We start from the raw sequence: 13,315 nt of genomic DNA, 5'->3' as shown, positions 1-13,315 counted from the left end.
AAAGGCTCCTTTTAAGCAACATTTTAATTAACCCTTGGAAACACAATAACTGAGAAATAGAACACATCCAAGTCTGATCCAAATTCACTCATAACTTCAAAGTTCATCTTTAAATTCTGTTGATGTTTGGGTCTCTCACTCTGGATACAGAAGCTGGCTTTGCCATCTTCCTGGATGGTGCACCTCACTTTTCTCCCTGGGACAAATGTCAGCCAGAGGTTTCTACTTGACCTTCCAGGACTGGCTTCTCCATCTGTCTTACAAGTTCCCTTTTTTTTTCTTTTTTAGTGTAGTCTCCCAAATCAATGCTGGCAATGCCTCTGAACTTTGTGGCCTCAAAATATTTCATTACGAAATTCCATTTTTTGTGTGTGTCAGGATGATAAAATCTTGAATAAGACTTGTCCCAAGTCAGTCCCTGATGAATTCCATAATGGAATTGTAAATCAAACCATCTTCCAGCAGAACCACAGAATAAAAATAAACAGCGCTATCTTCACTATCAATTATCTAAGCCTTCTCCTCTCTGTCCTCTCTTCCATTAACTTTTCTTTTTCTTGGTTAATTTTTTCCATGCTTTTTTCCCCCTCTTTTTCCTCTCTGTCTCACCATAACCTTGGCAGCACTGGCTATTGCTGAAATCCTCTTCCTCACCCTGGCTCCTTCTTAACTGAAAACCTCCGAGCAGGCAAACCCCCCACTCAGCTCTGTGACCTTCTACTCCACTTACACTGAATTTCTGCTGCCTTATCTTAGAATCACTCTTTATACCCTTCTGTTCCTTCTGCCTCATCTCTCTCTGAACAGAGTCAGGATATTTTATTGCAAGAAGAACACAACTATTTTTAGCCTGACCTTTCCTGTATCTTAACAGGGATACTGCTGGAAATGAAGCTCACTGGAAAAAGAACTAACAAGTCCTGCCTGAGTCTGGGAAACAGCATAAGGACAGTTATCCCAACTTAGTGGGCTGCAGTGGTCTACTTCCCAGGCTGCTTCCTACCCTGAGCAAACCATTAGCAATGCAAAACCAGCACAGTTAATTACTAATAAAGCATCAGAGTTACCGATGTCGAGCGGTTGGTCGGAATGGGTGCGAACGGGAGGCTGCTGTTTTCTCCGAACAATCTCCACGATGAGGGATGAAGAAAGATGCTCAAACTCTTTCATCATTATTACTTGATTAAAATGTGACTCCTTCACCACAAAGTTCAGGCAGTGTTCCTTAAAAAAACCACAATATTCATAAAAAAAGTCCAGTATGAAGCCATCCTACAGCACCAGACCAAGGTGACCACATCATGCGTGTCACATCCATCCTGTTCTTACAACCTTCCACATGGATCCTGCAGCTGGAACTATCAAAACATCATCTCCTTACTAAGTGACCATTTGGGCTTCTGCTTGAGCAGGAAATTCAGGACAACTCTAAGCATCTAGATAAACCTCATTAAGAAATAATGACGAGGAAAAGATTAATTGTCTCCCATCCAAGTGATGAGGAGATGCCAAAAGCCTCATGGAGCTAAGCAAGACTGGTTGCTATCTCATAATAATTTATTATACAATTAAATAGCAAAAGTAAATTAGAAGGGTGAAGAGATCTCAACTCTTAACACTATCCATTAAAGATACAAGCAGTTTGCAGGTTTTCCTTGTGTGGGTTTTGCCTTAACCTTTTCTGTAAGGGCTGCAAACAGTCTGAGAGCTCCTGCAGGACAAACTTGCTGGAAAAATCCTTGTGTTAGAAAGGTGACAAATGAACCAGACTTGATGCTGAACAGTTAAGGGGACAACAAACAGCTCTTAATTTGCCACTGTGAACCAAGGCTTTCCCTCAGGACATTTTCATAAGCAAAAATATAACCTATACCAGCTCACCATAAGGTGAATACCAAATTAATCCAAAGCATAATTACTACTGTCCATCTGCTGCCAAGTTATTTCACCTGTGATACATAGGGATCTGTCCAGGTCCCATCTGTAAAATGTTTTAAACAATGACTAGGATGCCAGAAAGAGCAGCCTTCTGCAGATGGCACCTACCCATGAGGACTAACGTGCACTTGAGAAGCTAGGATGCCAACTCCAGATCATCCTGACCCAATGGAGTTGTGTGGAAAAGCCCCTGTCACCCTGCTGGTAAAGAAGGAAGAGGGAGGTAGCAGGATGATCCCAAATTATTGGTACTAGATCCACCAGTGCTGGGATACTTGCTTGAGCTTCTGGGCAGCTAATGGCATCATGGTACTGTGCAGCAAAGGCTGTGCCAGCATTTACATGTGCTGCTGACTCTGCTGCTGTCCTCCTGGATGCCCTTCCTTTGTCCATATCCCGTGCATGGAGTGCTGAGGAAATGTTGGTGTGTCCTGGTTTTTCTATCCTCACTCTGCTGCAGCCATCAGCTACATGGCCAGCTGACGTGCAGAGGCACAGACACTGCATGGTCTTGCATGGACTTGGGTGGAGGAGGTTCTTCCCTGCAGCTTTAAGCAGAACCTGCTCTGGACACTGTCGGTGAGAACCAGACCATCCCAGCAGGTCGTGGTCTGAAGCCTGGGGCTCTCAACTCTGTCATGACTTCCACCAAATGCCTAAACCCCTTGACTCACTATGGAGAGATGGAGAGTCCTAGACACAGTTTGGTTTTCAGCAGAGTGCTCTTCAACTCAAAGGTGTGAGAATAGAATTCAGTTGTTCATCAGCCCAGGTGGAAGAATCTTCTGTGTAAAACAGTGGGACAGAAAACACACTGGTTCCATCTTGCTGCAATGAGAGTGAACTGGGGAAGAGCCAAAGTCACTCTGCCCTTCCCACCCTACAGGGCAGATATGCAAAAATAACCAACATTTATCAAAACAACCCTACATAATATTCCTGAGCAACTGCAGGACAATCCAATCCAACACAACTTGAGCACTGTAACTACAGAAAAGAACTGCACCTGCCATCAGCTTTGGCGAAGTGTCCATTACAGAAATGTTATTTTTTTAAAATTTCTTATCAGCTACTTGGTGTGCAAAGTGGGATTACCTTCAGCTGGTCCAGCTGAAGCTTGTTGGCATTTTCACAGACAATGAGCACGTTCTGCAGGTCTACGGACGCTTCGATGTACTGAAGGCAGAGCTGCTCCAGCCGGGAGAGTTTGAAGTTCAAGGCCAGTTTGTACACATCCATAATAAGCAACACATCCTGCACATGACCTGAAATTACAAGAGAGAAAAATGCTGGAGAGCTCACAGAGCAAGAAGAGGAACCTTTCTCCAAGTATTTCTTCTCACACCCACTGGAGCATTTGGAAAGGCTGAATGGGCAGTGACTGGAGCACTTTTATGGAGGAAAAAACTCCTTTTCTGGGGAGACAAAATCTGAATTGATACTAAAAAAGGAGTTTCAAACCTGAGGCACAAACGAGCCACCCCAAGAGACTGTTTGGACAAAGATTTTGTGACACTCTGAATCACAGTTTTTTAAAACCCTCATAAGAAAGTGAAGTCTCTAAAACCAGTGATGAGCTCCAGAGCTAGCAGCCTGACTGTTCACAGTGCCCAGCTGCCCTCAGCTCTGCTCAACTCCCTGGTCTTCATGCAGTATCAACAAGCAGCTCCTTGACTTGGTCAGACCCCTATGAAGGCACAACTGCTCGTGTCCAGGTCTGAGGCTGGTCTAGAAAGGGGAACTGAAGCAAGAGAGGGGCAGCGGGGACCCTTATAGGCCTCTGCCAGGGTGCTACTGGGACACCAAGTCAAGGAATAATCCTCCACAGCCTTTGCTTTCCTCACAGGAGATCTCTGGCCATCTGGTGTAACTACTTTTTGATGCATTCTTGCCTGTCATGTGCCTTCCCTGTGTCTAATCAGGAAAATTCCATTTGATGAGCATGCCCAATTCCATTAACTCAGCCTCTGGATGGATCCCCAAGGTGCTGAGAGGAGCAACTAGGAATACAAATGGTCAGGATGGGGCCACTGCAGGATCCCAGCAGACAGGGGAGCTGGTTTGATGGGCTGGGGAGAAGGAGCAGGCTGCCTGGGAAGCCTATAACAAGGGGAAGAGTAGGGATGATAATCCCTTCCTTGGTCTGATCCTGTCCTGCAATGAGCACACTGAGGATCCATGAACCAGCTGAGAGTGGGATCTGACACTTGCAACACTTGCAGACACCAGTGAGAAGGTTCCCTGCTCCCCATTAATCAGGCTTGCTCTGAGACAGGTCACCTGGCTGGGAAAGCCTTTGGACAATGGCCACAAACCACTATTTTCCTGAGAATTACCTTTAATAGAAAGGAAAGACCCTGCACTGAAACTGAGAACCTTCCAGCGTTAGGACAGACCACCTCCCTTCACACACCTGGGCCAGGTGGCTGCAGCTCCTCCAGCCCCACCAGCTGGAGACCTTCAGGGATCAGCCTGAACCCCTGGGATCAGCCTGAGCTCCACAGCCCACCAGACCCTGCCCCTCAAACAGGGGCTGGGCAGGAGCTGAGACACCTCTGGTGTTACCTCCCAGCCTGCAAGAGCTCAAGGATCCTCCAAGAACACATTAAACGGATTTTTTCCTTTCTTGAGGCATTCCTTTGGATTGGCATTTTGAAGAGATGATAAAAACTGGCTTGCTCTGCCTTTCTGTGTGGGCAGTTTGCAAGGGATCAAAACAATGCCAGAAGAAGGAAATAAGCCAACCCAGGATACACGGTCCTGAAGGCAGGCTGCTGTAATGTTCAAAACACCATGAACATCTTTGTTTGTGTGTTTGTTTGGGGTTTTTTTTAAGCCTTTTGGAAAGATCAAGAACCTGCTTTTCCCTGATGTTTGAAAAGAATTAGGAAAAAACAAAGCCCTCTTAGTGTGCTTTGATAGAACTCTGCTTATCTGTAATCTCAGGTAAGCAATGAAGTGCTTAGAGCAGCTCCATCCTGCTCTGCATCCAAAGGAAAGTCACCATCCCTGGATGAGTTTAAGAGTCGTTTGGATGTGGTGTTGGTGGAGATGGTTTAGGGGAGAACTTTGTGGAGTAGGGATGATGGTTGGACTCGGTGATCCCAAGGGGCTTTTCCAACCTGAATGGTTCTGTGATTCTGTGAATGTTTGCTCCCCAGCTGCTGGTGTTCTGGTTCCTCCTGCTGTCCTACCTTTGCGAGGGTATTTTATTTTATCCGTGTACAGGAACTGCATGAGCACCTCGAAGGGCTGGGCCTCAGCCTCTCGGATGGGCACTTCCAGCAGCGGCTGCAGGCGGCACAACTTGACATTCCCACCAATCCCATCCTTCTGGCACACTGCGTGTCCCTCATCTTCAACATCTTGCTTTGATTTCTGAGAGAGAAAACACCCCAAGATGGCAGGAAGGCTGTGCCAGCTCACACACATCCCTACCATACCAGAGGAAAGATCTTGCTCATCTACTGCACAATCTTCAAGACCCAAGATCTCATTATCTTCAAGATAATAAGGAATTCTGCTGTCTTACTTACTGGTCCATGGCCTGTGACAACATGGATCAGAACAAACGTGAGCTCCTAGATGAAGCTCAAAAGCAGGAGCTCAGAAGAAGGGAGGAATGAACTGCACTGAGCTCACACTCCTGCCCTCAGCAGGAACAGCATCTGTCCCTGGAGAAGGAAGCTGTAGGAGCAGGTCCTACCTTGCAAAGATCCTTGCCTTGCAAAGTCAGAGCTCCAAGTGCTGCACAGAAGTATTTTAAGCCTGAAGACTTTTCCTACAGAATACAGAAGTATTTTAAGCCACTCTGCTACTTTCAGGTCTCACTTTGACAGCTTTTCCCTAGAGCCTTCCCCAGTGCAGCTGCAGGGCTGTGGGGTGGCACAGCAGATAACTAAGGGACAACGAGGCATCTGTGTGTGTTACTGCAGGTTGTGCTGCCACTGCCTCAACTGCAATCAAACGTTTTCTGCCAACAAGCTCTAAGTAGTTCAAATTAATAGACAATGAACCAGAGGCACCAGACCTTCAACTCTGGAAAAAAAAAATAAATCAGGAAACACTAAGGTAAAGGTACCAGAGCCAGCCTCAAAACCTGAACACTGCCTTCCCTGCCATCTAATCCTGCAGGACACCCCTGATGACCTGCAGCTCCCACCCTCCCCAGAGTGAGGGGTTCATACACCTCCTCGGGGGTATTCCACAATGTTAGAACTTTGCTATGAAACCACTCAAGAACCACCAAACCCAGATAACTGGGTTAACTTTGGCTCCTCCATGCCACGCTCCCTGCCTGGCCTGATGCTCATCCAGCAGCCTGTGTGAATACTAACAGTCAACCTGTCTGATGAGGAAAGGCTGAGAGACCTGGGGCTGTTTAGTCTAGAGAAGAGAAGCCTAAGAGGGGACCTTATTAGTATCTATAAATATCTGCAGGGTGGGTGTCAAGAACAGACCAGTGTCTGTTCAGTGGTGCCTGTGACAGGACGAGGGGAAAGGGCACCAAGTGACAACACAGGAAGTTCCACCTCAACATGAGGAGAAACTTCTTGACTGTGAGGGTGACAGAGCCCTGGGACAGGCTGCCCAGAGAGGTTGTGGAGTCTCCTTCTCTGGAGACTTTCAAGACACATCTGGACATGTTCCTGAGCGACCTGCCCTGGGTGTTCTTGTTGCATCAGGAGGGTTGGACTCAATGATCTTCAGAGGTCCCTTCCAAGCCCTATGATTCTATGATCCTGTGATAATTATCCACTTTGTTTTACTTGCCCAAGAGCACCTTAGCATCAGATACTGTCCTGGTCCTACGCCTGCCTCAGCAGGTATGATCTTTTTCCTAACAACCTCAGCAGCACCTTGCCACAAGATCACTTTTCCAAACTACTCACCTGTTTCAACCTCTCCCTGGCCTGCATGATCTTCTTTTTCAGCCACTTGCAGCGGGCTGTAACGATGGCAGCGTGACCTCGAACCCGCTCTTCCTTCTGGCAAAGGCAGAGGAATAACACATCAAACTTCTATTCCCACATCACAGGGTGGTGGCAGATGGCAGAAGCCACAGAAACCTGGGGTGAACTCTGGGTTACTACACATTCAGTTAGAATCAGAGGCAACTTTGCATCTGCTCTGCACATACAGATGAAATTCTGTGCCCCTGTTCCCTAAAGGCTCAAGGCAAACACCATTTGGAAAAAGTCTTTGTTAGGTTTTCTGAGTGGAAGCTGCTGCCTGGAGTCAGTGTCACAAATTTTGCTTCTTATTGCTCAAAAAATCTTACTGATTTGTGTTTTTCACAAGAGCAGTGTATTTGTTTGCTATTGTTCTTCATGATCTACTTCACCTGTTGTTGAGGATCTGTTACCTGATCTCTGAAAAGTGTTTTATAACTTTTATTTTTGCAAAAGAACACAGCTAAATTCAACTTTCCCATGTTTTTCTTCAGAAAATGTGCTCTTTTTACAATTTTGTAATTGTTTTCATGACCAGACAATCACTCCCCTGTGCTGATTTTCCTCATTCCATTTTCTTTCAGTAATTAAAAATGGCTCCTGGAAAGAGACATGGATCTGCAAACCCCTGACCTGCTCTTTCCAGGAGCCAGCTGGGACTGTCCAGAACCCATTAGAATCATTTTCATATTGCAACTCTATCAAATGTGCTCTGATAAATCTGGGTGACCTACAGCTTCTGTTCAAAAAGTTTCTTCTCCTCTGAAACTTCATAAATTTATCCAGATTAGTGTAACTTACTAAACCAGACAGACACCATTTTCACCAGTGACTCTTGAAACTTCATTCCCAGGGTTTCTGGCACAATCCTTGTCCAATTTGCTTTTTCCCACCACACTGCACACGCAGTAACACCCCCTGGCACCTTTTCAAGAAATTCTACTCACCTCTCCCAAAACAAACTCCAAGTCACTGAACTGCCTGTTTTCCCACAGCCTTCCATAATCTTCATGCAGAGTGCATTTAGGGTAACAGGAAAACTAAACAAATAAAAACCCACAAAAGACAGAATTCATTTTAAAAGATGCTATCCAAAAGCAGTGCAGTTACAGAGACTATCACTGGATTTTCTTATTAACTTAGGGAGGGCAATAACATGGAAGAGCTGTGTCCTATCACAACTTGCAGATTGATGGATTTGGTGGCTTGGAGTCTCACCTGCTCCCAGGACTTGTCCAAGGGTCCTATGCAATAAAAATAAGCAGGAGTGTAGGGGGGGGCTTGAGCTAGTGTGAATATCTTGAAATTAAAAATTTTAAATTCCCATAGTTACTGGGGGGATGGAGGTGGGAGTGCTGCATGAAGTGAGAACTTCAGTACAAAATGCTCTGACCCAGGAACGCTCAACCTGATGGTACATGAGGAGAAACCTGGAGTGCTCTGTCTAGCTCTGGAGCCCCCAGCATATAAAGGACATGGAGCTCCTGAAGTGAGTCCAGAGGAGGACACGGAGATGATCCAAGGGCTGGAGCAGCTCTGCTCTGGAGACAGGCTGGGAGAGTTGGGGTGTTGAGCCTGGAGAAGAGAAGGCTCCAGGGAGACCTTAGAGCAGCTTCCAGTGCCTGAAGGGGCTCCAGGAAAGCTGGGGAGGGGCTTGGGACAAGGGCAGGGAGGGATGGGATGAGGGGGATGGATGAAAACTGTAAGAAGGGAGATTTATGTTGGACATTAGTAAGAAATTCTTTGCTGTGAGGGTGGTGAGACCCTGGCCCAGGTTGCCCAGGGAAGCTGTGGCTGCCCCATCCCTGGCAGTGTTGAAGGGCAGGTTGGATGGGGCTTGGAGCAGCCTGGGCTGGTGGGAGGTGTCCCTGCCCATGCAGGGGGTTGGAACTGGATGATCTTTAAGGTCCCTTCCAACCCAAACCAGGCTGTGATGATTCTATGATGGTAACAGTCCATCTTCAGTTAAACATCCTGGCAAACCCTGTCTGATACACTTCTCAATAATCTGCCAAAACAAGTTGCCATGACCTCTGTTAGGACTTCAGAAGGCACTTGAGAACTCGGCCTTACCAAAACATCTGTCCAGACAACACATCTCAAAAAATTTTAAAGATACACAATCACTTTTGGCAGCTGAATCTGAAATGGAAAAGCTTCCTGCAGGAAGGATATGAAACCAAAGCCATCAAGCTCAGGGTGAGCCAAACCAAGAACTCTGCCAGGTCCAGAGCCAGAAGGATTTAAACAGAATTGGTGTGGATGTTTGAGCCTGTTTGTCAATAAATTACCTGGAACCTGTACATTTCTCCACTCCTGATGTTATTGTCCACTGTGCCACCAAAGATGTACATGGCATCTGAGATCACAGCTGCAGCGTGGAAGAGTCTCCCACTGGGTAACTAGGGCAAGAAAAGGATAAAAGAGGTAAGAGAATAAACAAAAACATGTCTGTCTGTTTGTCTTCTCCCAAGAGCCTGCAACAGATCAACAGTGAGAAGTAAAAAATCGATGTAGTCTGAAGTGACACAACTGCTTCCATCTTAAGAGTGACATTAATTGTATTTTAGGATTCTTTCCTAGGGTCTCTGAAACATCCAAACATACATTCCAGTCACACTTGGCAGCACCTAGTCATTGCACCTTCTCACCAGGATGTTCATACATTGGGCTCTATATCATGAGAGTGACAGAAGAGACCACTGACCAGACCCAGCCTCAATGCCAAATTTTACATATAAAAACGTTTCTAAGAATAAACAGAGTCTTCAAATGTGATCACCACACAAACTCAGAGCTCATTCTGAATATTGTCGGGAATTCAAAAGTAAATGATCATCTATCCCAGCTGGAAACTGAACACCAGGCTTGTCAGGGCATGCTTTCCCCACAGCTCACTGGGGCTGAACCAGCTGGCTAATGGGTGCCCCAGCAAGGCCAGAGTCCTCACAATAGCTCAAAATGGAGATACTTACAGAGCTGGCACCACCAAGTGTTCTGGTTTGTTTTGGTGGGTTTTTTGGTACTGGGGGAGGGGCTCCAAGAGTGGCTCTGGTAAGAAGCTGAGAAGCTCCCCCTGCTTCCAAAACCAGGCAAGGAACCATTAGAGGGACAACAGATGCACCTCAGCGATGAACATCTATAACACCTGAGCAGAGAAGCACTTAGGGGGGAAGAGCTGAGCTGGAGGAGGAGAGCTGGGCTGGGGAAGGAGAGGGGTGCTGGTGTTGGTGAGGAAGAAGGGGAAGAAGGTGCCCAAGCAGAAGTTTCTCTGCAGCCCATGGCGAGATGGCAGCTGTGCCCCTTCACTCGTTGGAGGAACGTGGTGGAACATTCCCTGAGGGCACCAGGAGGGGTCAACTTGGCCAGTGGACTTGGATTTTGTGGCCAGTGGATTTGCTGCCAGTGGAGTCTGATTACGCAGCTGTGGAAGCCCCCGGGCAGGGGAGGTGCCTGTTCTTGAAGCCCCCGTGACTCTGGGCAGCGCTGGAGCAGCGCCGGGGCTGGTGGAAGAGAGGTTGGTGGAGGACTCTGCCATGGGAGGGACCCCGTGGGGAAACAGGGCAGGAATGTGAGGAATCCTTCTTCCTGAGGAGGAAGGAGCAGCAGGAACCACCAGCCTGGGAACTGACTCTAAACCCCATCCCCCTGTGCCACTGGGGGGAAGGAGGGAGAGAAACCAGGAACAAAGTGATTTGAGCCAGGGAAGAAGAGAGGGGGGGTAACATATGCAAGCTCTGCTCTTTGTGTTGTCTGTGTCCTGTGGGTGTTTGATTAGTTTGAAATTAAATTATTTTTTTTTCCCCAAGTTGAGTCTGTTTTGCCCGGAACCTTAATCAGTGAAGAGCCCTCCTTGTCCTTTGTCTCAGACCATGAGCTTTGTCCTCCTCATCCCAGAGCGTGTGTGTGGGGAGCTGAGTGAGTGGCCATGGGGCTGTTCCTTCGTTGTCATGTTGGGCCCAAAACCACGACATTTAATGGCAAGCCAGGCAGGAGAGAGACAAGGAACCACGACAACAAGTGAGGTCTCCATCCTCCATCATGCCAGGCCCACAGAAAATAAAGCCATGAAGCCCCAGCTATTTATAGGACTGAAGGTTCACAACACAGAGAACCCCTGGAACTGCAAAATCAGACTATTTTTGAAGCAGGAAGGAGACACTGCAAGTCAAAGCCACAGTGACCTCCTGCACAGGACAGACCACATCACTTGCACACACTGCTCTGAGGTTACACAGGAGACATCTGATAAACCAGCACATCTCACTGGGTTATTTTTTTCTAGTTTGATCACTGGGACAGGCTCCCCAGAGAGGTTGTGGAGTCTCCTCCTCTGGAGACTTTCAAGACCCATCTGGATGCCTTTCTTAGTGATCTGTCCTAGTTTTTTGGTCCTGCTCTGGCAGGGGTTTAGACTTCGAGATCTTCAGAGGTCCCTTCCAACCCCTGTGATTCTGTGATCAGACTGGTTTTGTCTTCCACCAGCAGATCTCCTTAAATCTTTGCCTACAAAATAAAAAGCCCTCTGGTAGAAGAAACCTTGTCTTCTTGTACACATTTCTAGACACCACCCAAGTAAACCCAGCCATGAAACAAGATGATGTTTATCTGCAGAGACATCTTTTCCATGAAACCATGCTGACTGGCATTTTTCATTACCACCAACCTCTCTCTTACCACAGCATCCCACAATGGTCCCATTTAGCTTGTTGCTCACCAGACTTGCCAGGACTTTTTCCTTTCTCCAAACTACAGCTTTTAGGGATACAACTGCCCCTGCAATAACTGGACCTGTTTGGTTTTTTTCTCAGATGTGCAAACCACAGATTTGGTCACCTTAAAATGCACATTTGCCTCTGCCAGATTAACAAGTCATCTAAATTCCTCTGGATAAACAAGATGCCTTCTGTCTCTGGCATAATTCATGGATACTTTGTCAAAGAAACTTTAAATTTGGTGCTAATAAGTAATGTGATGGGAAGATTGTGGAGTAATATTGATCTATTAGTACATTCCTGTTGGGCCCCTGTTTGATGCCTCTCCAAATGAGGATGAGATTACTGTCAAATATAATCTATTTAATATGGCCTCTAGTTGTTCTTAGTAGTAATCTCTTTGATTAAATAAGAGGTATCGACTGAAAAAAAAGCAAACATATTACAGTAGTTTAAAAATACTTCAGTGACCTTTCTCAAATAGACCTCCAAGCTCAATCCAGAACATGAAGCTTTGCTTGCAGCCCTATTTCCACACAACTAGATGGGCTGGTATTAATTGTATTTTAACATTTCTCTCACAACTGACTTTCCAACCAAAAAGCAAAAAATAAATAAATAAAAGGGCTATTATGCCAGAGATCAAACACAGGCCCTTGGTTTATACTTAATCAGGACATTTTCCCTGCCCTGTTTTTCTAAAAAAAAATACTTCAGCTTTGCTTTTAATTGAAATAATTCTCACTGTTCTCTACAGTTGCTTTTATAAAGCAGCCATTGTATTGAACAACCACATTATTGCAAGAAAAAAACCCCAACAACTTACAGCATTTTCACAATTGGTGCCAGAAAGGAAACGTGAATCATCTGAATATTTAACCAAGTAACACCACACTTGCAAGTCACATCATATTTAACTGAAACAATCTGTAAGGAATGTGATAATGATGATTTTGATTTGTAATGGTTGGTATCAGAGAGGTCAAGGAACCAGAGCTGTGCTGCTTCCTAGTAACTGAGGCATCAACCAACCCTACTTCTTTAAATACATGTAAAGAAATGTAAAATATGAAAGGATGGCCCAGAAAAAGGGAGGCCATATAGAGGTCATCAAAACATTGTGCAGCTGAGGGTTTCAGTGTATTTGTTTTGCTCAGCAAAGAGCAGCAGAATTCAAGCCAGCACAAACTCCTCAGGGGGTGACAGGAACCCTGAGTGATGAGGTACCATTGCCACCTTCCAGGAGAACAATTCTCTGCCTCCCAGGACCAAGGACTTGGCCAGAGAAAAACTTTGGCCCAGAACAAAGAAGGGGACCTTGGTCCATGAGAAGGAAATATTCAGGGCCAAAAGCATTAATAGAGATCAGGAGCAAGAAGAGCTGGGCTCCATGCTGGGCTCCATGCTCTTCATCCACCAATGCCAGATGCCAGTTGCCTGCCCTAGCCTGAATTTTTTTTGGTGACACCTCCCAAGCTGCTGAATCCAGCTGCTGAATACACTCAACACAGGAACAGATATTAAATAATATGCACTTTGCTAGCCAGGATGGTCAGAAATCCTCTAAATTGCTAGAAGTCAGGACTCTCTTCTGCTGCTTATTATCATAGTATCATGGAATGGTTTGGGTTGGAAGGGACCTTAAAGACCATCTAGTTCCAACCCCCTGCATGGGCAGGGACACCTCCCACCAGCCCAGGCTGCTCCAAG

At 46.2% G+C, this 13,315-nt stretch overlaps 1 protein-coding gene across 2 annotated transcripts in view; it reads right to left on the bottom strand.

The window, feature by feature from the left end:
- LZTR1 (leucine zipper like transcription regulator 1) overlaps window positions 1-13,315 on the bottom strand; it is a 37,757-nt gene that overhangs the window by 7,375 nt on the left and 17,067 nt on the right. For both annotated transcript variants that reach the window (XM_051639095.1, XM_051639096.1), the window contains exons 10-15: window positions 9,182-9,292; window positions 7,838-7,930; window positions 6,831-6,926; window positions 5,133-5,316; window positions 3,034-3,203; window positions 1,068-1,224 (exon numbers count right to left, since the gene is read on the bottom strand). In XM_051639095.1, the coding sequence (XP_051495055.1) occupies window positions 1,068-1,224; window positions 3,034-3,203; window positions 5,133-5,316; window positions 6,831-6,926; window positions 7,838-7,930; window positions 9,182-9,292 (811 nt within the window). The remainder of the gene's footprint in view (window positions 1-1,067; window positions 1,225-3,033; window positions 3,204-5,132; window positions 5,317-6,830; window positions 6,927-7,837; window positions 7,931-9,181; window positions 9,293-13,315) is intronic.

Source organism: Apus apus, chromosome 23, assembly GCF_020740795.1.
Source record: "Apus apus isolate bApuApu2 chromosome 23, bApuApu2.pri.cur, whole genome shotgun sequence".
Classification (NCBI taxonomy): domain Eukaryota; kingdom Metazoa; phylum Chordata; class Aves; order Apodiformes; family Apodidae; genus Apus; species Apus apus.
Note: the sequence above shows the minus strand (reverse complement) of the source record. Positions and strands in the feature narration are given on the sequence as shown.